Source organism: Halichoerus grypus, chromosome 1, assembly GCF_964656455.1.
Source record: "Halichoerus grypus chromosome 1, mHalGry1.hap1.1, whole genome shotgun sequence".
Lineage (NCBI taxonomy): Eukaryota > Metazoa > Chordata > Mammalia > Carnivora > Phocidae > Halichoerus > Halichoerus grypus.
The window spans coordinates 65,329,788-65,356,622 of NC_135712.1; the positions used below are offsets into that span (position 1 = coordinate 65,329,788).

Here is a 26,835-nt window from a genome sequence, read left to right on the forward strand (position 1 = left end):
GAATGGATAAAGATGTGGTATATATATACAATAGAATATTACATAGTCATGAAAGGAATGAAATGTTGCCATTTGCAACAACATGAAGGGAGCAAGAGAGTATTATGCTAAGCGAAATAGTCAGTCAGTCAGAGAAAGACAAATGCCATATGATTTCACTTTTATGTGGAATTTAAGAAACAAAACATATGGATATAAAGGGGAAAAAAAGACAGGCAAACCAGGAAACAGACTCTTAACTATAGAGATCAAACTGAGTGTTACTAGAGGGGAGTTGGGCAGGGGAATAGTTTGAATAGGTGATTAGTATTAAGGAGGGCACTTGTAGTGATGAGCACTGCTCGTTGTATGTTAAGTGATGAATCACTAAATTCTACACCTGAAACTAATATTACACTGTTAAATAACTGGTATTTAAATAAATATAACAATTATAAACATATATGTACCCACTAATGAAATACCTACATATATTAAACAATTTTTAACTGATCTCAAGGGAGAATTAGACAGCAGTGCAGTCATGGAAGGGGACTTCAGTATCCCACTTTGCACCAATGGATACATTATCCAGTCAGAACATTAATGAACAAATAATGGACTTGAATGACGCTTTTGATCAAATGGACCTATCAGGCATACACAAAACGTTCCATCCAACAGCAGCAGAATACACATTCTTCTCAAGCATACATGGAACATACTCCAGGATAGATCACATGTAAAAGAATATACAAGAAACTGGACCACTATTTTACACCATACACACAAATTAACTGAAAATGGATTAAAGACTTGAATGTAAGGCCAGAAACCATAAAGCTCCTAGGAGAAAACATAGGCAATAAGCTCCTTGATATCACTCTTGGTGATAGTGTTTTAGGTCTCACTCCAAAGGCAATGGCAACAAAGGCCAAAATAAACAGATGGGACTACATCAAATAAAAAACTTCTGCATAGCAAGTAAAACCATCAACAAAATGAAAAAGCAACTTCGAATGATAAAATATTTGTAACTCATGTATCTGATGAAGGACTAATATCCAAAACATATAAAGAACCCAAACAATACAATAACAGAAAAAAATCAATTAAAAAATGGGGAGATTAACTAAATAGACATTTCTTTAAAGAAAACTTGCAGATGGCCAGGTAGATGAAAAGACACTCAACATCATTAATTATCTGGGAAATGCAAATCAAAACTACATTGAGATATCATTCCATGCCTATCAGAATGGCTATTACCAAAAAAGGTAAGAAATAACAATTGTTGGAGAGGTTGTAGAGAAAAGGGAGCCCTTGTACAGTATTAGTGAAAATGTAAATTGGTGCAGGCACTATGGGAAATAGTATGGAGGTTTTAAAAAAATTAAAAATAGAGCTTCCATATGTTCCATCTATCCCCCTTCTGGGTATTTGTCTGAAGAAAACACTAATTCAAAAAGATATGTGTACTCCTTTGTTCATTGCAGCATTAATTACATAATTACATTATTTGCAATAGACAATAGACAATTACAATTACAATAGACAATATGCAAAAAGCCTAAATGTCCATCAATTGATGAATGGATAAAGAAGATATGATATACATATACAATGGAATACTACTCAGCCATAAAAAGAATGAAATCTTGCCATTTGGGACAACATGGATGGACCTTGAGGGTATTATGTTAAGTGAAATAAGTCAGAGAAAGACAAATACCATATGATTTCACTTATATGTGGAATCTAAAACAAAACTCAGATACATAGTGACTATTGAACAACACAAGTTTGAACTGCATGAGTCCACTTACAGGTGGATTTTTTTCTTGAAAAATATAGTACAATACTATAAATGTATTTTCTCCTTTTTATGATTTTCTTAGTTACATTTTCTTTTCTCTGGATTATTTCATTGTAAGAGTAAGGTTTATAATAAATATGACATACAAAATATGTGTTAATTGACTATGTTATTGGTAAGGCTTCCAGTTAACAATAGGATATTAGTAGTTAAGTTTTGGGGGAGTCAAAAGTTATACAGGGGAGCCACTATCTCCCTCGTTGTTCAAGGGTCAACTGTATACTATTTTACCTCAAAAAAATTAAAATGAATAGGTAGAATTACATTAAAGTAAAAAGCTTCTGCACTGCAAAAAGAAAAAAGTCAATAAATCGAAAAGGTAACCTAGAAAATGGGAGAACATATTCACAAACCATATATCTGAAAAGGGGCTAATATCCAAAATATATACAGTATGCATACAACTCAATTGCAAAAAAGCAAAAAATCCAATTGAAAATGGGGAAATAAGGTGGTAGACATTTTTTCAAAGAACACATACAGATCGCCAACAGATAATATGAAAAGATGCTCAGTATTACTAATCATCAGGAAAATGCAGATCAAAACCATAATCCCACCTCACATCTGTTGGGATGGCTTTTATCAAAAAGTTGAGAGATAACAAATGTTCTTCAGGGTGTAGAGAAAAGGGAACCCTTAAACACTGTTGGTGGGAAAGTAAATTGGTACACCCATTATTGAAAACATTAAGGAAACTCCTCAAAAAATTAAAAATTGAACTGCCATGTGATCTAGCAATCCCACTCCTGGATATATATCTCAAATGAAATCACTATCTTGGAGAGATATCTACACACCCATGTTTATTGTGAAATTATTCACAATAGCCAAGATGTGGAAATAACCTAAGTTTTTTAATGGATAAAAGGATAAAGAAGATGTGAGATATAGATATACACACATACATATATGCTTATACACACGTATATACACATACACACACACAGTGAAATATTTCAGCCACAGAAAGAGTAAATTTCTGCTATTTGCAAAAACATGGATAGACCTTGAGATGTGAAGTGAGATAAGTCAGAGAAAGACAAACACGGTATGGTATCACTTATATAATATAGAATGTAGAAAAAACTGAATTTGTAAAAACAGAGTAGAATTGTGGTTACCAGGGGTTGGGGAATCAGGCAGATGTTGTTTAAGGGTACAAACTTGCAACTTGTAGGTAAATAATTTCTGAAGGTCTAATGCACAACATACTGACTCTAGGCAACAATACTGTATTATGAACCTCAAAGTTGCTAAGAGAGTAGATCTTAACTGTTTTCAACACAAAAAAGAAACAATTATATGACGTGATAAAGGTGTTAGCTAACACTACTGTAGTAATCATATTGCAATATATAAATGTGTCAAACCAACACCTTGTATACCTTAACCTTACACAATGTTATATGGCAATTATATCTTAATAAAAAATTTCAAATAACACATATAGCTTTATAGGGAGTGACTGTAGTTTATAATGGATTATTCTCAAATCATCCCTCCTGTATCTCATGACATTGTTGCCATTTAATTAATCTATTTCCAATAAGTGCACAGTACATTATTGCTATTTTTAATTTAAAGATATTTATCTTTTAGATCAATTAAGAAATAAAATATGTTATTTTGCCTTCACTTATTTCTTCTCTCAAGCTCTTCTTTTAATGAAGATTCCATCTCCCTGAAAAATGTTTAATATTTCTTGCCAGGCAGCTCTACTGGCAAAGAATTCCCCATTTTTTAAATTTGTTTTTCTGGGAATATTTTTATTTCTTCACATTTGGGGGATAATTTTTCTGGATATAGAAATCTAGGTTGGTGAGTTTTTTTGAACCCCAATACCAATTCTTTCATTCCCCTCTCTTCTTTCTTACATGGTTTCTGATGAGAAATCCACTGTAATTCTTTTTTTTTTTTTTTTTCCTGTATAGGTTATACAGGTAAGTGGGCTCCTCCCCCGCCATGCCGGCTTTATTCTAGATTTTCTCTTTATTGTTTGTTTTCTGCAATTCAAATATGATAAGCCTAGTTGTAAATTTTGTTTAGTTATCTTCCTTCTTGTACTCTGAGCTTCCTGGATTTCTGGCTTGGTGTCTGTCATTAATTTTAAAAGTTCTTGGTCATTATTTCTTCAAATATTTCTTCTGTTCATTTTCTCTTCTTCTGGTATTCCAATTATGTTTGTTAAACCTTCTGAAACTGTCACACAATTCTTGGATATTCTGTTCTTTTTCTTTTCTTTTTCTTCTTAGTATTTAAGTTTGGCAAGATTCTAGTCATCTATGTTCAAGTTTACTGATTGTTTTATTGGCCATGTCCACTGTATTGATGAGCTCATTAAATGCATTCTTCATTTCATTTACAGTTGTTTTAATATCTCACATTTCCATTTGAATCTTTGTTCGACTTTATATCTCTGCTTACATTATCCATCTTTTATGTTTCCTATTTCCATTAAAGCACTTAAAATATTAGTCATAGTCATTTAAAATTACCTGTTTTATAAATCTGTTATTTTTGTCATATCTGAGTCTGGTTCTGATGTTGCTTTGTCTCTTCAGACTTTTATCCATACCTTTTAGCATGCCATGTAATTTTTTGTTGGAAATTGGACATGTGTATTGGATAATAGGTATTGAGATGGATAGACCTTAAGTGTGAGGTTTTATGTTGGTGTGGTAACGAGCTAGGCTGTATTGATGTTTGCTGTCATTCTAGTTACACATATCTCTAGTGTCCTTGATATATTGTCTCCCTTGTTTTTTTGGTTTCCCTAAAAACTTCATTTTTAAAAATGTTATTTTATTTTATTATGTTAGTCACCATTGAGTGCATCATTAGTTTTTGAAGTAGTGTTCCATGATTCATTGTTTCCATATAATAAATTTTTAAATTCTCAAAACTTAGCATAATATTCTCTTGCTCCATTCATGTTGTTGCAAATGGCAAGATTTCATTCTTTTTATGGGCTGAGTAATATTCTATTGTATATATGTATACCACATCTTCTGTATCCATTCTTCGGTCAATAGACACTTGGGCTGTTTTCATAATGTAGCTATTGTTGATATTGCTGCTATAAACATCGGCATACATGTATCCCTTCAAATTATTATTTTTGTATTCTTTGGGTAAATACCTAGCACTGCAACTGCTGGATCATAGGGTAGTTCTATTTTTAACTTTTTAAGGAATCTCTGTACAGTTTTGCAGAGTGACTGCACCAGTTTGTATTACCAACAGTGCAAGAGGGTTCCCCTTTTCCCCCATCCTTACCAACACCTGTTGTTTCTTCTGTTGTTAATTTTAGCCATTCTGACAGGTGTGAAGTGATATCTCACTGAGGTTTTGATTTGTATTTCCCTGATGATGAGTGATGTTGAGCATCTTTTCATGTGTCTGTTGGCCATCTATATGTCTTCTTTGGTAAAATGTCTATTCATGTCTTCTGCCCATTTTTTAACTGGATTATTATTTTTTTTTTTTTGGATGTTGAGTTTTATAAGTTCTTTTTATATTTTGGGTACTAACTCTCATTTGCAGATATCTTCTCCCATTCTGTAGATTACCTTTTAATTTTGTTGTTGTTTCCTTTGCTGTGTAGAAGCTTTTTATCTTGATGGAGTCTCAGTAGTTCATTTTTGCTTTTGTTTTCCTTGCCTCAGGAGACATATCTCATAAAATGTTGCTATGGCTGGATTTCAAAGAGGTTACTGCCTGTGTTCTTCTTTAGGATGTTTATGGTTTTCTGTCTCACATTTAGGTCTTTCATCCATTTTTACTTTACTTTTGTGTATGGTGTAAGGATGTGCTCCCGCTTTTTTGCGTGTTGCTGTCCAGTTTTTCCAACACCAGTTATTGAAGAGACTTTTTTCCATTGGGTATTCTTTCCTGCTTTGTCAAAGATTAATTGACCATATAGTTGTGGGTTCATTTTTGGATTTTCTGTTCTGTTCCATTGATCTTTGTGTCTGTTTTTGTGCCAGTACCATACTGTTTTGATCACTACAGCTTTGTACTTTAACTTGAAGTCCAGAATTGTGATGCATCCAGCTTTGCTTTTCTTCTTCAAGGTTGCTTTGGCTATTCGGGATCTTTTGTGGTTTCATACAAATTTTAGGATTGTTTGTTCTTGTCTGTTGGTATTTTGATAGGGTTTGCATTAAATGTGTAGATTGCTTTGGGTAGTATAGACATTTTAACAATATTTGTTCTTCCAATCCATGAGCATGGAATGTCTTTCTATATCTTTGTGTCATCTTCAATTTCTTTCATCAGTGTTTTATAGTTTTCAGAGTGCAAGTCTTTCGCCTCTCTGGTTAGTTATTTTAGGTATCTTAATGTTTTTGGTGCAATTGTAAATTAAGGGATTTATTCCTTGATTTCTTTTTCTGCTGTTTCATTCTTGGTATATAGAAATGCAACAGATTTCTGTACATTGATTTTGTATCCTGCAACTTTACTGAATTCATGTATCGGTTCTAGCAATTTTTTGGTGGAATTTTTCAGGTTTTCAATATATAGTGTCATATTGTCTGCAAATAGTGAAAGTTTGACTTCTTCCTTGCTTCCTTTGATTCTTTCCTTACTCAATTTGGATGCCTTTTTTCTTTCTTTTTGTCTGATTGCTGTGGCTAGGCCTTCCAGTACTATGTTAAATAATGGTGAGAGTGGACATTCCTGTCTTGTTCCTGACAATAGAAGAAAAGCTGTCAATATTTTCCTCATTTAGGATGATATTAGCTGTGGGTTTTTCATAGATGGCCTTTATTATGTTGAGGTATATTCCCTCTAAACCCACTTTGTTGAGGGTTTTTATAATGAATGGATGTTGTATTTTGTCAAATGTTTTTTCTATATCTGTTAAGATGGTCATATGGCTTTTATCCTTTCCCTTGTTAATGTGATGTATCACATTGATTGATTTGCAAAGACTGAACCATACTTTTATCCCTAGAATAAATCCCACTTGATTGTGATGAATGATTCTTTTAATGTACTGATGGATTCAGTTTGCTAGTATTTTATTGGGAATTTTTGCATCCATGTTCATCAAGGATATTGGCTTGTTGTTCTCTTTTTTAGTGGAGTCCTTATCTGTCTTAGTGTCAAGGTAATGCTGGTCTCATAGAATGAGTTTGGAAGTTTTTCCTCTTGTATTTTCTGGAAAAGATTTTCAATTCTTCTTTAAATGTTTGATAGAATTCACTAGTGAATCTGAGCCTGAAGATTTCTTTTCTGGAAATTAAAAAATAATTAAATTTTCTTAATAGTTATAGGACTATTCAATTTATTTCAGATTTGGGGAATTGTGCTAATTTGTGCTTTTTGAGGAATTAGTCCATTCTACCTACAGTGTCAGATATATTTGTATAGAGTTGTTATTTATCATATTAAATTTGCCCGATCTGTAGTGATATTCCTTGTTTCATTCTTGATATTGGTAGATTGTCTTTTATTTCTTTTTTTCCTTGTGAATCTTGCTGGAGATTTTTCAACTTTATTGAACTTTCCAAGCAACCTGCTTTTTTTTTCACTGATCATCTCCATTGATTTCCTATTTTCAATTTCATTGATTTCTGTTCTTTATTATTTCCCTTTGTCTACTTGGTTTAGGTTTATTTTGCTCTTATTTTTCTAGGTTCTTGAGGTGGGAGCTTAGTTATTGACCTGAAACTTTTTCTCTTTTCTACTGTATTTAGTGCTATAAATTCCCCTGTGCTGTGTTTCATGAGTTTTGATTTCGTATATTTGCAGTATCATTCAGTTCAATGTATTTTTTCCATGAGCTTAAGATACATATTTTTATTTTAAGTATGATTAACATACATTGTTATATTAGTTCAAGTGTACAACATCATGATTCAGCAATTCTATACATTACTAATTGCTCATCAAGATAAATGTACCCTTTATTTCATCCATCCCCCCCAACCTCCCCTCTGGCAACCACCAGCTTGTTATCTGTCTTTAAGAGTCTGCTTTTTTGCCTGTCTCTTTTTTTCTTTGTCATCTGTTTTGTTTCTTAAATTCTACATATGAATGAAATCATATGATATTTTTCTTTGACTGACTTATTTACTTAGCATTATATCCTCTAGGTCTCTCCATGTTGCTCCAAATGGGATGATTTCATTCTTTTTATGGCTCTTTAATATTCTATTGTGTATATATACCAAATCTTCTTTATCCCTTCATCTATGGATGGATACTTAGGTTGCTTCCACATGTTGGCCATTATAAATAATGTTGGAAGGAGAAGGCAAGATGGTGGAAGAGTAGGGGACCTCGTTTAATCTTGCCCCTTGAATTTAGCTATATAACTATCAAACCATTCTGAACACCCATGAATTCAGTCTGAGATGTAAGAAAAAAATATCTGGAACTCTACAACTAGAAAAGCAACTGCTTTTTGCAAGGTAGGAGGTCTGGAGAAGTGAATCTCAGAGGGCAAAATCGGAACCCTTAGAAATCTGCTCCAGTGAGAGACATCTCTGTCTGAAAAGGGCTCAGGGGATGAAATGGGCAGAATTCTAGGTGGGTCATTGTGCTCTCAGGATCCCAGAGGTCACAGAACTAATAGGGATGCTATTACTAATAGTCAGTAGAGTGCCCAAGCAGTGGAGCAGGAAAACTGGTTATGGTCAGCGAGCCCAGAAGGGGGGCTCCCAGCTCAAGTCACCATAACCCGTGAGCTGCCAGATCAGGTGAATGCTCTCTACCTGGGCACCCTGCAATGGACTCAAATGCAGGGACAGTCCACCATCCCCTGGGAGGTGTGCAGCAGGTTCGCTCAACCACTCTCAGTGCCAGGGCCCCACAAAGGGCAGTGATGTGGGACCCTCAGACTCCCTCCAGGAGGATCGCTGTGGGCATACAGTGCAAGAGTCTGCAGAGTTTGGCACACACAAAAGTGAAGAACATTTGTCCCAGAGAGTTTACTGAAGGGGGTGGGCAGCAGTCTTTCAGCTCTGGGGCTGGAGATCAGGGCATGGCCATTTTTATTTTGACCCTCTAAAGAGACTCAGAAAGTCTTCAGGGAACAAAAGCCACACAGTGGACCAGCTTACACTGAGCCCAGCCCCTGGCAAGGGGCAGTGCAACTCTGCCCAGGCCAAGACACCTGAGAAGCAGCACAGCAGTCCTCCCCCTCAGACAAACTGGAAAAACAGGTGCATAACAAGTTTACAGATCTCACAAGACTCCAGTGCTAGGGGAAAATAGTATATAGAATTAGAGGTTTTTTCCTTATGACTCATTTATCTTTAAGTCTAAAATTTTCCATTTCTATTTTTTATTTTTTCCCTTTTCAACTAGTTTCTTATTTTATCAACTCTTTGTTTTTAAGTTGCTTTTTATTTTTACATCTACATTTTATAGATATATGCTTCATTTTTGGCCTCCTTTCACTCTATTCAATTTTATTTTTGTATATATAAAGTTTTTCTTTCCTTGCAATTTTGGGATTTAGTGTCTTCTAACACACAGACCAAAATTTACTCAGGAACAAGTGGATCACCCTGTTTTGTCCACCCTGTGAGATTATATTCTCCACCCCCCCCCACCTTTTTGTTTTTGCTTTTTTTCCTTGAGCTTTGTTTTCTTTTTTTTTTTTTTTTTTATTGTTTTTCTGTTTTGGTTTCTGACCTCTTTGGATTTGGCTGGTGTGTATTTTGCTTGGGTTGTGGTGATACTTTTGATTCTGCTCACTCACTCATCCTATCTTCTCTGGGCAAAATGACTAGAAGGAGGAATTCACAACAAAAGAAAAAATGAGAGGTAGTGTTCTCTGCCACAGATCTAATCGATATGGATATAAGTAAGATGTCAGAGATGGAATTCAGGATAACAATTACAAAGTTAATAGCTGGGGTTGAAAAAACATAAAAGGCACTAGAGAATCTCTTAGTGCAGAGATGAGATCTAATCAGGCTGAAATTAAAAATGCTATAACTGAGATGCAGTCTAAATTGGATACTCTAACAGCTAGGGTGAATGAGGCAGAAGAGACAGTAAGTAATCTAGAAGACAGGTTGATGGAAAGGAAGGAAATTGTGGAAAAGAGAGAAAAACAACTAATAGCCCATGAAGAGAGGCTTTGAGAAATCAGTAATGTATGAAACATAGCAACGTCAGAATTATTGGAGTGCTTGAGGGTGAAGAGAGAGAGGGAGAGGGCCAGAAGGTATATTTGAGCAAATAATAGCTGAGAACTTCCCTAATCTGGGGAAGGAAACAAGCATTCATGTCCAACACGTAGAGAGGACCCCTCCCAAAATCAATAAAAAAAGATCAATACCCCGACATATAATAGTGAGGCTTGTAAAGTTCAGAGACAAAAAGAAAATCCTGAAAGCAGCTGGAGACAAGAGGCTCCTAACCTACAGAAGGAAGAACATCAGACTAACATCAAACCTATCCACAGAAACCTGGCAGGCCACAAAGAACTGGCATGATATATTCAGAGTACTAAATGAAAAGAACATGCAACCAAGAATCCTTTATCTAGCAAGGCTGTCATGCAGAATGGAAGGAGAGATCATGAGCTTCCAGGACAGATAGAAACTAAAAGAATATGTTACCGCCAAGCCAGTCCTGCAAGAAATATTAAGGGGGACCCTGTAAGCAAAGAGAGACCCCAAGAGTAACATATACTAGAAAGAAACAGAGACAATCTACAGAAACAGGGACTTTATAGGCAAAACAAGGGCATATCTTGTAAGTTCATATCTTTCAATAGTTACTCTGAATATAAATGGGCTAAATGCTCCAATCAAAAGACACAGGTATCAGAGTGGATAAAAAAGCTAGACCCATCCATATGCTGTCTACAGGAGACTCATTCGAGACCTAAAGACACCTCCACATTGAAAGTGAGGGGGTGGAGAATAATTTACCATGCTAATGGACCTCAAAAGAAAGCTGGGGTAGCAATCCTCATATCAGAAATATTAGATTTCAAACCAAAGACTGTAGCAAGAGATGAAGAGGAACACTATATCATACTTAAAGCATCTATCCAACAAGAAGATCTAACAATTATAAATATTTATGCCCCCAACATGGGAGTAGCCAATTATATAAACCAATTAATAACCAAAGTAAAGAAACACATTGGTAATAATACATTAATAGTAGGGGACTTCAACACCTCCCTCACAACAATGGACAGATTATCCAAGCGGGAAATCAACAAAGAAACAAGGAATTTGAATGACACACTGGACCAGATGGACTTCACAAATATATACAGAACATTCCATCCTAAAGCAACAGAATACTCATTCTTCTCAAGTGCACATGGAACTTTCTCCAGGATAGATCACATAATGGGTCACAAATCAGATCTCAACCAGTACCAAAAGATTGGGATCATTCCCTGAATATTTTCAGACCACAGTGCTTTGAAAGCTGAACTCAATTACAAGAGGAAATTTGGAAGTAACTTAAACACTTGAAGATTAAAGAGTATCCTACTAAAGAATGAATGGGTCAACCAGGAAATTAAAGAAGAATTTTAAAAATTCATGGAAACTAATGAGAATGAAAATACATTTGTTTAAAACCTTTAGGATACAGGAAAGGCAGTCCTAAGAGAGAAGTACATTGCAATACAAGCCTCTCTCAAAGAATTTGAAAAATCTGAAATACACAAGCTAACCTTATAGCTAACAGAGCTGGAGAAAGAACAGCAAATGAAGCCTAAACCCAGCAGGAGAAGAGAAATAAAGATTAGAGCAGAAATCAACGAAGTAGAAACCAGAACAAAAGTAGAACAGATCAATGAAACTAGGAGTTGGTTCTTTGAAAGAATTAATAAAGATTGATAAACCCCTGGCCAGACTTATCAAAAAAGAAAAGAGAAAGGACCCAAGTTAATAAAATGAATGAAAGGGGAGAGATCCTGAGCAACACCAAGAAAATACAGGGTTTTTTTTAAAGGTTTTATTTATTTATTTGACAGAGAGACACAGCGAGAGGGGGAGCACAACAGGGGGAGTGGGAGAGGGAGAAGCAGGCTTCCTGCAGAGCAGGGAGCCCAATGCGGGGCTCAATTCCAGGACCCTAGGATCACGACCTGAGCCGAAGGCAGACGCTTAACGACTGAGCCACCCAGGCGCCCCAAGAAAATACAGTTTTAAGAACATATTATGAGCAATTATATGACAACAAATTAGGCAGTCTTGAAGAAATGGATCCATTCCTGGAGATGAATAAATTACCCAAACCAACATAGGAGGAAATAGAAAACCTGAACAGACTTATAACCAGAAAGGAAATTGACGCAGTAATCAAAAATCTCCCAAAAAACAAGAGTCCAAGGCCAGATGGCTTCCCAGGGGAATTCTACCAAACATTTAAAGAAGAATTAATACCTATTCTACTGAAGCTGTTTCAAAAAATAGAAATGGAAGGAACTCTTCGAAGCTCATTCAATGAGGTCAGCATTACCTTGATCCCAAAACCCAAAGACCCTATCAAAGAGGAGAATGACAGACCAATATCCCTGATGACCATGGATGCAAAAATACTCACCAAAATATGAGCCATTAGGATCCAACAGTACATTAAAAGGATTATTCACCACGACCAAGTGGGATTTATTCCTGGGCTTCAAGGGTGGTTCAACATCTGCAAATCAATCAATGTGAGAGATCACATTAATAAAACACAAGACAAGAACCATATGATCTTCTCAAAAGATGCAGAAAAAGCATTTGACAACATACAGCATCCTTTCTTGATTAAAACTCTTCAAAGTGTAGGGATAGAGGGAACATACCGCAATATCATAAAAGCCATTTATGAAAAGCCACAGCAAATACCATTCTCGATGGGGAAAAACTGAGAGCTTTTCCCTTAAGGTCAGGAACACAACAGAGATGCCTACTCTACCACTGCTGTTCAACATAGTACTAGAAGTCCTAGCCTCAGCAATCAGAGAACAAAAAGAAATAAAAGGCATCCAAATTGCAAAGAAGTCAAGCTCTCACTCTTTGCAGATGACATGATACTCTCTGTGGAAAATCCAAAAGACTCCATCCCAAAATTGGTAGAACTCATACAGGAATTTAGCAAAGTGGCAGGATACAAAATCAGTTGCGTTTCTATATGCTAACAATGTGACTGAAGAAAGTAATTAAGGAATTGATCTGATTTGTAATTGTACCAAAAACCATAAGATACCTCAGAATAAACCTAACCAAAGAGGTAAACGATCTGTACTCAGAAAACTATAGAACACTCATGAAAGAAATTGAGGAAGACACAAAGAAATGGAAAAACATTCCATGCTCATGGATTGGAAGGATAAATATTGTTAAAATGTCTATGCTACCCAGAGCAATCTACACATTCAGTGCAATCCCTTTCAAAATACCATCGACATTTTTCACAGAGCTGGAACAAACAATCCTAATTTGTATGGAACCAGAAAAGATCCCAAATAGCCAAAGGAATGTTGAAAAAGAAAAAGAAAAAGAAAAGCTGGGGCATCACAATGCCTGACTTCAAGCTCTATTACAGAGCTGTAATCATCAAGACAGTATCGTACTGGCACAAAAACAGACACATAGATCAGTGGAACAGAATAGAGAGCCCAGAAATGGACCCTCAGCTCTATGTCAACTAATCTTTGACAAAGCAGGAAAGAATATCCATTGGAAAAAAGACAGTGTCTTTAATAAATGGTGTTGGAAAAATTGGACAGCCCCATGCAGAAGAATGAAACTGGACCTTTCTGTTACACTATACACGAAGATAAACTCAAAATGGATAAAAGACCTAAATGTGAGAAAGGAATCTATCAAAATCCTAGAGGATTTTGGCAGCAACCTCTTCAACCTTGGCCGCATCAACTTCCTGCAAGACACATCCCTAAAGGCAAGAGAAACATAAGCAAAAATGAACTATTGGGATTTCATCAAGATAAAAAGCTTTTGTACAGCAAAGGAAACAGTCAACAAAACTAAAAGGCAACCTACAGAATGGGAGAAGGTATTTGTAATGACATGTCAGATAAAGGGCTGCTATCCAAGATCTATAAAGAACTTCTCAAACTCAGCACCCAAAATACAAATATTCCAGTTAAGAAATGGGCAGAAGACATGAACAGACATTTCTCCAAAGAAAACATACAAATGGCCAACAGACACATGAAAAAATGCTCAACATCACTTGTCATTAGGGAAATACAAATAAAACCACAATGAGATACCACCACACACCAGTTAGAATGGCTAAAATTAACAAGATAGGGAACAACAAACGTTGGTGAGGATGTGGAGAAAGGGGAACCCTCTTACACTTTTGGTGGGAATGTAAGCTGGTACAGCCACTCTGGAATGCAGTATGGAGGTTCCTCAGGAAATAAAAATAGGGCTACCCTACGACCCAGCAATTGCACTACTGGGTATCACCACAAAGATACAGATGTAGTGATCCGAAGAGGCACCTGCACCCCAATGTTCATAGCAGTAATGTCCACAGTAGCCGAGATGTCCTTCAACAGATAATGGATAAAGAAGATGTGGTTTATATATACAATGGAATATTACTCAGCCATCAAAAAGGATGAATACCTACCATTTACATCACCATGGATGGAACTGTAGGGTATTATGCTAAGTGAAATAAGTTAATCAGAGAAAGACAATTATCATATGTTTTTACTCATCTGTGATATATAAGAAGTAGTGCAGGGGTCATAGTGGAGGGAGGGAAAACTTAATGGGAAGAAATCAGAGAGGGAGCCAAACCATGAGAGACTCTTGACTCTGGGAAACAAACTGAGGGTTGCAGAAGGAGTGGTAGGTAGGGGGATGGGGCAATTGGATGATGGGCATTAAGGACAGCACATGATGTGATGAGCACTGGGTGTTATACACAACTGGTGAATTATCGAACACTACATCTGAAACTAATGTACTATATGTGGGTTAATTGAATTTAAATAAAAAATAAATAATGCAATAAATATAGGGGTGCATATATCTTTTTGAATTAATGTTTTTGTTTTCTTTGGGTAAATACCTAGTAATAGAATTACTGGATCATATCATAATTCTGTTTTTAATTTTTTGAGAAATAATTCATACTGTTTTCCACAGTGGCTACAGAAGTCCCATCTACAGTACATGAGGGTTCCTTTTTCTTTACATCCTTGTCAACACTTGTCATTTCTTGTGTTTTTTTAATTCCCTTGTGATGACTTCTTGGACCTATAAATTAGAAGTGTGTTGCAAGTATTTGGAGATTTTGTTTCTTTTACTTTTATTGATTTCTAATTTGATTCCATTGTTTAGAGGACACATTGTATATGACTTGATTATTTTAAATTTGTTGAAGTTTATTTCTTAGCCCAGAATGTGGTGTATCTTGGTATATGTCTTGTGGTGACAAGAATATTTTGCTGTTGTTTGGCAGATTATTCTACAAATGTTTAGTTCTGTTGACTGGTGATTGTGTTGGCTTCTATATCCTTGCTGATTTGCTAGGGACAAGTGTTGAAATCTACTAGAATCATGGTTTCTCTTTTTCTCTTCTCAGTTTTTGCTTCACATAATTTGCAGGCTGTTGTTTGGGCATGCATATTTAGGATTGCCATGTCTTCTTGGTGAATTGATCTTTTTATCTTTACAAAATGTCCTGGTCATTTTCTCTCCTTTCAAGTTTTTTTTTTTTTTTAATTTTTTTTATTGTTATGTTAATCCCCATACATTACATCATTAGTTTTAGATATAGTGTTCCATGATTCATTGTTTGTGCATAACACCCAGTGCTCCATGCAGAACGTGCCCTCCTCAATACCCATCACCAGGCTAACCCATCCTCCCACCCCTCTCCCCTCTAGAACCCTCAGTTTGTTTTTCAGAGTCCATCGTCTCTCATGGTTCTTCTCCCCCTCCGATTTCCCCCCCTTCATTCTTCCCCTCCTGCTACATTCTTCTTAAGTCTTTTTTTTTTTTTTAATCTGATCTTAGTATAGCAATTCTCACTTTCTTTTGATTAATGTTTGTATGCTATATCTTTGTCTTTCCTGTTACTTTCAGCCTACCACGTCAATATATTGGAAGTAAGTTTCTTGTACACAGCACATAGTAGGTAGTTTTTTTAAACTCACTCTGCCAATCTATATATTTTTTAAATATTTTATTTATTCACTTGAGACACAGAGAGAGAAAGAGAGAGAGAGAGAGCAAGCATGAGTAGGGAAAGAGGCAGAGGGAGAGGGAGAAGCAGGCTCCCCACTGAGCCAAGAGCCCAATGTGGGGCTCAATCCCAGGACCCTGGAATCATGACCTGAGCCGAAGGCAGACGCTTAACCATCTGAGCCACCCAGGTGCCCCTACCAATCTGTATTTTAATTGGTGTTTACATTTTATGTAATTAGTGATATGTTAGTGCTTAAGTTCTCAATTTTTTGTTGTCTGCTTATTTTTTCATTCAAATGTGGGTTGTTTTTTTTTTTCTTGCCTTCCTGTGGTTTAATTGAACATTTTTTTTTAGAATTCCATTTTGATTTGTATATAGTTTTTAATGTATCTCTTTGTATCATTTCACTTCTTGAGTGGTTGTTGTAGACATTTCATTATGTATGAAGAACTTATCACAATCTACTGCTATTGCATTTTCTCAGTTTGAATGAAACACAAAGATCTTTCCTTTCTTAATTTTCCTTTACTTCCCTCATTTTAAATAAATTTTCTCTCTCTGTATTTAGAACCACATCAGAGTATGTTATAATTTCTGCTTCAACTATGAAACATAATTTAGGATGCTCAAAGGAAGGAGGAAAATATATTGAATCTAACAATATTTTTACTCTCCCTGTAGTTTTTTTTTTTTTTAAAGATTTTATTTATTTATTTGACAGAGAGATAGTGAGAGCAGGAACACAAGCAGGGGGAGTGGGAGAGGGAGAAGCAGGCTTCCCGCTGAGCAGGGAGCCCGATGCGGGGCTCGATCCCAGGACCCTGGGATCATGACCTGAGCCGAAGGCAGACGCTTAACGACTGAGCCACCCAGGCGCCACCTCCCTGTAGTTTTTTATTCACACTTGATATTAAAAAATCTCTTTGATCTTTTTTTCTGTTTAGTGAACTCCTTTTAACCATTCTTTTAGAGTTTGTCTTTTAGTGACAAATTGAGATTTTCCTATTTCTTGGTATGATGAGTGAGTTTTTATTAAAACTGGATATTTTGGATGTTATGTTATGACATTGCAGGTCTTATTTAAACCTTCTATTTGTGGTGGGTTGTTTTGACATTGCTCTGGCTGTGGAAGGACAGGTGTCATCTTGTTAACTAACAGGTGGGAGTATAAGTTCAGATTTCCCCACTGGCCTTTACTAACTCCTGAGATAGGGAGAGGCACTTCATAGCTGCTGGGTAGGGTGTAGTTATTGCTCCTTGTTTTACTTCTACTGTGCAGGATACCAGTGCCTCATTCCTGCTCCCCACATGGCCTCCACTAACTCAGTTCTCTCATTCAGAAGTTTAAATACTCTGTGAATTTAAATGAAGGTAGAAAATGTTATTTCTTTTGCTATAGGAGAATGAGAATAAGCTTCTCAGACTTGGATTTGCCAGAAATCATGACATTACTCCCTATGGAAGTGCAAAGATTTGGCTTATTTTAAAATTTTGATTTATGTTTGATAGTTTTCCAAATAATTACAGGCAAAAAAAATTGAGTAAGTTTTTTACTATCTGGTTAGTTCATTAAGACTGTGAATGAAATTCAACTAATTTTCAGTTACCTGTTTAATTTTGTCTCTGTCTAGGTACAGGTTGTCCAAAATTATCAGATTCTTTTTCTTAGAGAATTTTTAATTCTTTATTTTTCTTTTATATGATTTGAGTTTTTCCACTGAAACTCCTAAGTATCAGTCTTTTTTTTTTTTTTTTTTCTAAGTATCAGTCTTTGAATTAAGATGCTGAGAGAATCTTAGGGTAGCTAGTTGTTTCTTTCCTTGACTGTTGTTGTGGTTCTTATTACCACCATCGTTAGTTCAGTTTGGAGGAACTACATACCTACAAGGCTTTATTCCTACTACTAACTTAGTAATTTAGGTTCTTATCCTAAAACTTAAATTGTAAATTAGCAGCAGCCTTTCAGCCACTGAACAGTATCTCATAAAATGTGGTTTATAGGCTATCTGTAATAAAACCAGCCAAAGAAGTGCTAACTAAACTTTAATGTGTATATGACTAACCTGGGGGTTCTTCATAAAATGCAGTTTCTGATTCTGGGATAGGGCCCAAGATTCTGAATTTCTACTAAGTTTCCAGATGATGTTCATGCTGGTATATGGACTTCATTTTGAATAGCAAGTACTAAGTTACTTGTTAAAATATCAGTCATATGTTCCATCCCAAGTCCATGAGTCACAATTTGTGTACCTGGAATGTAGAAATATGCATTTTAATGAGATATTTATTTATACCAAAGATTAAGAATTATTGCTATAATTTAGTAGTTCTTAATTGTGGTTATGCATCAAAACCACCCAGAAAGAGTTTTAAAACAGTATTGCTATGGTGAGCGCTGTGAATTGTGTAAGACTGTTGAATCACAGACCTGTACCTCTGAAACAAATAATACATTATATGTTAAAAAAAAAAAAAGAAGAAGAAGAAGAAGATAGTAGGAAGGGAAAAATGAAGGGGGGAAAATTGGAGGGGGAGACGAACCATGAGAGACAATGGACTCTGAGAAACAAACTGAGAGTTCTAGAGGGGAGGGGCTTGGGGGGGATGGGTTAGCCTGGTGATGGGTATTAAAGAGGGCACGTACTGCATGGAGCACTGGGTGTTATATGCAAACAATGAATCATGGAACACTACATCAAAAACTAATGATGTAATGTATGGTGATTAACATAACATAATAAAATAAAATAAAATAATAAAATAAAATAAGGGAAAAAAAACAGTATTGCTAGATTTACTTCAGAACTGATGAATTTTCCTCTCTGACATTTGTATTTTTAATATGAAGAATACACCTGATTCTGAGTGTAACCAGGTTGTAAAGTATAATTATAAATATTATAGAAAGAACTGGAGCCAGAGTCATCGTGCCTGGTAGTAGAGGTTTTACCTGGAATCTGGAGAAAAAATAAGACTTAAATTGAACTATGTTAGAACTTAGGGGGAAAAGTTTCAAACTTGAATTCTCCCACTCAATTTCATACAGCAAATTTTCTATAATTTTAAACCATTTACTGTGTGTGTGTGTGTGTGTGTCTGTGTTTTAAATATTTTATTTATCCACTTGAGGGAGAGAGAGAGAGAGAGAGAGAGAGAGAGAGACAGCACCAGCAGAGCAGGGAGGAGGCAGAGGGAGCAGACTCCCTGCTGAGCAGGGAGCCCGAAGTGGGGCTTGATCCCAGGACCCAATCTGAAGATCAGGACCCAAAGATCAGGACCCAAGCTGAAGGCAGACACTTAACCAACTGAGCCACCCAGGCACCCCAAACCATTTACTTTTTTAAAACATATTTTTGGCTTGCGTTGACAGTGTTTCTCAAATTAGGATCCATAGGCATGGTCTTGGAGTTATGAATTTTCCATAGTAATTTCTAATTGTAATATTTTTATTTCTATAATCACACTAATGGAAAGATTCTGAATGATTTGAACAAAACATTTTATTCAAAAATACTGTCACACAGGTCCAATATGTGAAGTTAAATTTGCATGGATGATTGTGTTGGCACCAAGTAGTGTTATTTTAATTGTTGTGGATTAATAAAATAATAGAAGTGGACTATGCACATGTATTATATATTCATGCCATATGATTGTAAAATTATGTGATGGTGTACTATGGAATAGAATTCAAAACTGTTCAAGTAGAGACAAGTGGTAAAAGGAAAGGACAGAATAAATATAGGTACACCAAATTCAAAAGAACCTGTGCAGTTAGAAACATATGAGATTAATTATTTCTTTAAAAAAAATCCATCTGTCATATACACTAATGTCATTAATTTGAATTCTAGTTATAGTTTTATTTGTATTTTATATTTTTTGTTTTATGTATACATAAGAGCCATAAGTATGAGGAATTTATATCTTATTTTTATACATGAGTTGAAGAATTTGTAAAAGTAAGTCAAAACTGAGAATAAGCAAAAAAATTTTAAAGGTCTGTACATTTTTCAAGCTTGAAAACATTGATTTTGTTTATTTCATATGCTTATGTAACATATATAACATATATTTCAAACTATAGAGTTACTTAATCTTTAACATAATGGCCTATTTTAAATAGTTTTCTACATTAGCTTTTCTTCATTGCCCTTACTGGAAATAATCCCTCCCTTCTTTGAATACTTTATAGCAATTCACACACTTTACTTTTATTTTTCTTACTTGTCTACTTGTCTTATCTCTCCTATTGGATGGCATTTTTTTTTTAGGGAAAAAGAGTAGATGTGTTGTAATCAAGGACAGTGCTTTTATAATGAATTATTTGGTGAAGTTTGAATTAATGGATAAATGGACAGAAGACTTACAATGTCTTAGATGATTTACTATAGAGAATGATAGTGAATATAGACATAGGAACAAGATTATTTTTCCAGGGTTCCTATATAACATAAAATTCTTCAGTTTGCAGGTGATGGTGGTAGAAATGCATTACAAATAAAAGTATAGCTATTAAATTAAATTCAATAAAGTATTGATTAGTTACTTATTAGGGCTATCAAATATATAGCATAAGTATAATCATGTCCTCTCCCTCACCCTTGTTAAGCATCTTAAGTAAATCCCATTACTCTTTTTTTTTGGATTCAAATAAAGTCTGGGGTCTTTCTTCATTAGTTGTTTAACCACTACCCATCAGTTGGACATTGGACATAAGATGAAACCCTTATGTTATCAAGGGTCTAGTTTCTTGTCAATAAGAATGAGGTAAAATTTCATAGTATTGGTTCAAGGAATAGTTTTAAAAATTTTTTTTTATTAACATATAATGTATTATTTATTTCAGGGGTACAGCTCTGTGATTCATCAGTCTTACACAATTCACAGTGCTCACCATAGTACCTACCCTCCCCAAAGTCCATCACCCAGCCACCCCATCGCTCCTACCCCCCTCCACTCCAGCAACCCTCAGTTTGTTTCCTGAGATTAAGAGTCTCTTAATGGTTTGTCTCCCTCTCCGGTTTTGTCTTGTTTCATTTTTCCCTCCCTTCCCCAATGATCCTCTGTCTTGTTTCTCAAATTCCTCATATCAGTAAGATCATATGATACTTGTCTTTCTCTGATTGACTTATTTTGCTTAGCATCATACCCTCTAGCTCCATCCACATCATTGCAAATGGCAAGATTTCATTTTTTTTTTGATGGCTGCATAGTATCCCATTGTATATATATACCACATCTTCTTTATCCATTCATCTGTTGATGGACATCTAGGCTCTTCGCATAGTTTGACTGTTGTGGACGTTGCTGCTATAAACATTGGGGTGCATGTGCCCCTTCGGATCACTACATTTGTATCTTTGGGGTAAATACCCAGTAGTGCAATTGCTGGGTCATATGGTAGCTCTATTTTCAACTTTTTGAGGAACTTCCATACTGTTTTCCAGAGTGGCTGCACCAGCTTGCATTCCCACCAATGTGTAGGAGGGTTCCCCTTTCTCCACATCCCCACCAACATCTGTCATTTCCTGACTTGTTAATTTTAGCCATTCTGACTGGTGTGAGGTGGTCCCATTGAGGTTTTGATTTGTATTTCCCTGATGCCGAGTGATGTTGAGCACTTTTTCACGTGTCTGTTGGCCATTTGGATGTCTTCTCTGCAGAAATGTCTGCTCATGTCTTTTGCCCATTTCTTGATTGGATTATTTGTTCTTTGGGTGTTGAGTTTGATAAGTTCTTTATAGATTTTGGATACTAGCTCTTTATGTGATATGTCATTTGCAATATCTTCTCCCATTCCCTCGGCTGTCTTTTGGTTTCATTGACTGTTTCCTTTGCTATGCAAAAGCTTTTTATCTTGATGAAGTCCCAATAGTTCATTTTTGCCCTTGCTTCCCTTGCTTTTGGCAATGTTTCTAGGTAGAAGTTGCTGTGGCTGAGATCAAAGAGGTTGCTGCCTGTGTTCTCCTCAAGGATTTTGATGGATTCCTGCCTCACATTTAGGTCTTTCATCCATTTTGAGTCTATTTTTGTGTGTGGTGTAAGGAAATGGTCCAGTTTCATTCTTCTGCATGTGGCTGTCCAATTTTCCCAACACCATTTGTTGAAGAGACTGTCTTTTTTTTCCATTGGACATTCTTTCCTGCTTTGTCAAAGATCAGTTGACCATAGAGCTGAGGGTCCATTTCTGGGCTCTCTATTCTGTTCCATTGATCTATGTGTCTGTTTTTGTGCCAGTACCATACTGTCTCGATGATTACAGCTTCGTAATAGAGCTTGAAGTCCGGAATTGTGATGCCACCAGCTTTGCTTTTCTTTTTCAACATTTCTCTGGCTATTTGGGGTCTTTTCTGGTTCCATACAAATTTTAGGATTATTTGTTCCATTTCTTTGAAAAAAAGTGGATGGTATTTTGATAGGGATTGCATTAAATGTGTAGATTGCTCTAGGTAGCATAGACATTTTCACAATATTTGTTCTTCCAATCCATGAGCATGGAACGTTTTTCCATTTCTTTGTGTCTTCCTCAATTTGTTTCATGAGTATTTTATAGTTTTCTGAGTACAGATCCTTTGCCTCTTTGGTTAGATTTATTCCTAGGTATCTTATCGTTTTGGGTGCAATTGTAAATGGGATCGACTCCTTAATTTCTCTTTCTTCTGTCTTGTTGTTGGTGTATACAAATGCAACTGATTTCTGTGCATTGATTTTATATCCTGCCACTTTACTGAATTCCTTTTTGAGTTCTAGCAGTTTTGGGGTGGAGTCTTTTGGGTTTTCCACATAAAGTATCATATCATCTGCAAAGAGTGAGAGTTTCACTTCTTCTTGATGATTCGGATGCCTTTTATTTCTTTTTGTTGTCTGATTGCTGAGGCTATGACTTCTAGTACTATGTTGAACTGCAGTGGTGATAGTGGACATCCCTGCCATGTTCCTGACCTTAGGGGGAAAGCTCTCAGATTTTCCCCATTGAGAATGATATTCACTGTGGGTTTTTCATAGATGGCTTTTATGATATTGAGGTATGTACCCTCTATCCCTTCACTGTGAAGAGTTTTAATCAAGAAAGGATGCTGTACTTTGACAAATGCTTTTTCTGCATCTATTGAGAGGATCATATGGTTCTTGTTCTTTCTTTTATTGATGTATTAATTGATTTGCGGATGTTGAACCACCCTTGCAGCCCAGGAATAAATCCCATTTGTTCGTGGTGAATAATCCTTTTAATGTACTGTTGGATCCTATTGGCTAGTATTTTGGTGAGAATTTTCGCATCCATGTTCATCAGGGATATTGGTTTGTAGTTCTCCTTTTTTATTTTTTTTAATTTATTTTATTATGTTATGTCAATCACCATACATTACATCATGAGTTTTTGATGTAGTGTTCCATGATTCATTGTTTGCGTATAACACCCAGTGCTCCATGCAGTATGTGCCCACTTTAATACCCATCACCAGGCTAACCCATCCCCCCACCCCCTCCCCTCTAGAACCCTCAGTTTGTAGTTCTCCTTTTTAAAGGGGTCTTTGTCTGGTTTGGGGATCAAGGTAATGCTGGCCTCATAAAAAGAGTTTGGAAGTTTTCCTTCCATTTCTATTCGATACAGCTTATAATCCTATTTGGATCTTTTTCATGTATTTCATCATTCCCCTGTAAAGATTGTCTTTATTGGAATTCTGCCTCTTGCTTCAGGTCTCATTACTGAAACCTGGCAGTTTTTAGATTTTTCTTCTCAACCTTGGAAATGACTATGTCATATTGAAGTTTGCTCTTTTTCTACCTGAACTCCTAAATTTTTGTCTACTTTATTGGGACTAGTGTTTTTTTCTACTCTTTTTGTGATTCAGAAAAGGTGATCTTAAATCCTGTTTAAAATGAGTTTCCTTTTTCTACTTACACTGAATTGAAAATAGATGCTTCATGGCCTAGAAACATGACTATCAAGTTATTTCCTGTGGGACATTATTAAATATCCCTTGGCAACAGCGATTCTAGACTTTAGGTTTTAATCAGAATTGTCCAACACCATATAGGTCACACTTTAATTAGATCTTCAATTAACTGTAAGTGCATTAAGTAATATCAGGATTTCTAGTTTTTTTGTTGTAATGTGCAAGGGGCTTTCAGCAGAATACTTTTGAAGTTTGGTTTAGAAAGGTAGACTGTTGAATAATTCAATGAACCAGAATGAGAATATAAATTCGACAGACTGGATGTTCACTCTTATATAAAAAGAGGTACAAGGTGGAATTTTGTTGGGAATTTACCATTTATGTTCCCCCCCCTTTTTTTTCCCATATTGGTCTGTCTACCTGGCATCAGAATTCTGTCCTCCTCTTCTAACAATTTACCAGCTCTTTTTCTGAATAAATTCTAGCAAATATGATTCAATGACAGGTTCTGGCAAGGGATAACTGTGAACTTATCTCCCCCCCCCCCTTTTTTTATGAGCATTTAAAAGGAGTGGGAGTAGGCAAAACTAAAAAGAGTGATACTCAGTGAATAGAAGATTCTGGTAAATTCCCAGATTTCATTTATAGGAATCATGGTTTCTTTGGCTATAGAATAATTTCCCAGAATTCGTCAGAAGGCCCATTGTGCAAATAAAGGCAGAACAAAAAAAAAATAAAGGAATAGTAGAGTAGATCCCTGATCTTATAAGCTTTCTTTATACTACTAAGATGCCAACCATCCGAATAAAAAGTAAATAATTTATGATCTTATATAAAAAAAGCTACAATTTCTATGATAACTATGAAATGTATGTTTCACATGTACCTAATTTCTATTTGAAGTGAATATTACCAAAGAAAAACCACCAGTTAGAAATTTGCTAATTTTGCAACCAAACAGGAATGGATTTGAATCCTGCTTTTGCCACTTACTAGCTGTCAGTCCAATGAAAGTAAAAATAAAAGTTCTTGGCCTCAGTTTCCTCTTCATAAAATAGAATTATGTATCTATCTTGGAGTGCTCTAATTCTGGAAAGAATTAGAAACAATATATGTTAATGCCCATGGTAGACACTTATTTATTAGTGGTTATTATTATCATTATTGTTTTTAATGGTATACTCTTGTTATTTATCCTCTACCCTCTACTAATACCTAAATGCTACTTGAGTGTATAGTAAATTTTGTTGTTTATATAGCTATCACTACCTAATAAATATAAGGAAAATATAATGCTGACCAAACATAAAATTTAGATATTTTAATTGTAATTTTCTTTCTTTCAGAATTACTTACTGTCATCTACCTTTCCAGAGTAAATGGCTCTATGTTGGAACAGAAAGAGGAAATACACATATTGTAAATATTGAATCTTTCATTCTTTCTGGATATGTTATCATGTGGAACAAGGCAATTGAACTGTAAGTTTGAACTTAAATACCACTTTATTTGGCTTGAGTATTTCATATGGTTATGTAAAGCATGTCAAATTACAGAGTTATTTGAAACATTTATAGCTAATTTATGATTAATTTGAGTGAAAAGTTTAGCTAAAATAATTTAAAACTGTAAAGACTTCTAAAAATATTGTAATATTAACATATTCTAATTTTAGACTTCCTGAATACTTATGGGTTTCTGAATAATTAAGGGTTATGTATGTAAAATTTGATGATAAAATACTAAGGCTTATTCTAAAAGTCATAAATGGAAATCATCTTTTTTTTGTAGCCGTTCTTAGTATAGCCACTTCCAATGGGAATGGCAAGTGGATTGTGATCACATTTAGTTTTAGGTAAAAATAATCATGATCAGTTAACATATTTTTTATTGCTGGTAGCTCATTCTTCACTTGCCTGACTAACATATTATTCAGGGTTCTAAAGAGAATTAACTTATCAATATTTTTTATGTTGTGACATAATACAGCTATTTGGATATGTGGTTAGTGGTAATTACCACTTTGACTTTGGCGCTGATACTTAAGTTTATGCACATATAAGACATAATGGAATTCCAAGCCATCTTTTTGTATGTAAACGAATAATTCTCCTGGTCACTGTGTTAATCAGAAAAACAAATTTTCTTTAATAAATGTTTATGCTCTGTGCATATTAGGTCCTTAATAAGGTATGTTTAACTTGAGGCTGGCTCATTTTCATATATATATTCTGAGTTACATAATTATTCTCCAGAACTCTGATTAAAACAACCTATTTAAATGAGGCTTGAGTCTGGTCTTTATAATAAATCTACTATTCCCTATTTTTAATGTTTCAGTGTGCCTGTATGTATAGGAAAGTTGTTACTAATTATATTCTTGTTACAATATTCCTTTTGTATTATGTCCTAATGGGTCTTTTGTTATTGATAATTCTTCCTCCCTGATTAGATTAAGAACTGCACCAGGGCAAAATCTTTGTTCACTGCTCCTTTATTTTTCTTTAAACTTGGCTTATTTTGGTGCTTTCCACAGAGTGGCTACTAAATGACTGATGACATTATTGAAGAACTAGTATGATAGTTACACACTAATATTGACTTAGAGCTTTCATTTACAATTATAATTAGTATGCGCTATTTTACTGATATATGTTTTAATGTTCTATATGTGTATTTTAAAAACATAGAATTATGTCTCCCAAAAAATTATTTAATTCTGTAGCTATTTGGGAAAAGTTTTACCACTATAACCTGAGTTCTATAAAAGTGGTAAATAGGGCTGAACTTAATGCTTGCTTTCATAATTTTCTTAGGATATTGACAAAAATGTAAATAAACTTGAGAGATTGAATTATAGAACATTTATACAAATTTAATATTAGTACAAATAGTGATATATGTATTATTTGTTTTCAGTTG

General features: G+C 35.2%; 1 protein-coding gene across 8 annotated transcripts in view; it reads left to right on the forward strand.

Annotated features, from left to right (window-relative positions):
- STXBP5L (syntaxin binding protein 5L) overlaps window positions 1–26,835 on the forward strand; it is a 428,903-nt gene that overhangs the window by 160,992 nt on the left and 241,076 nt on the right. For all 8 annotated transcript variants that reach the window (XM_078066497.1, XM_078066496.1, XM_078066495.1 and 5 more), the window contains exon 6: window positions 25,260–25,394. In XM_078066497.1, coding sequence (XP_077922623.1) covers window positions 25,260–25,394 — 135 coding nt within the window. The remainder of the gene's footprint in view (window positions 1–25,259; window positions 25,395–26,835) is intronic.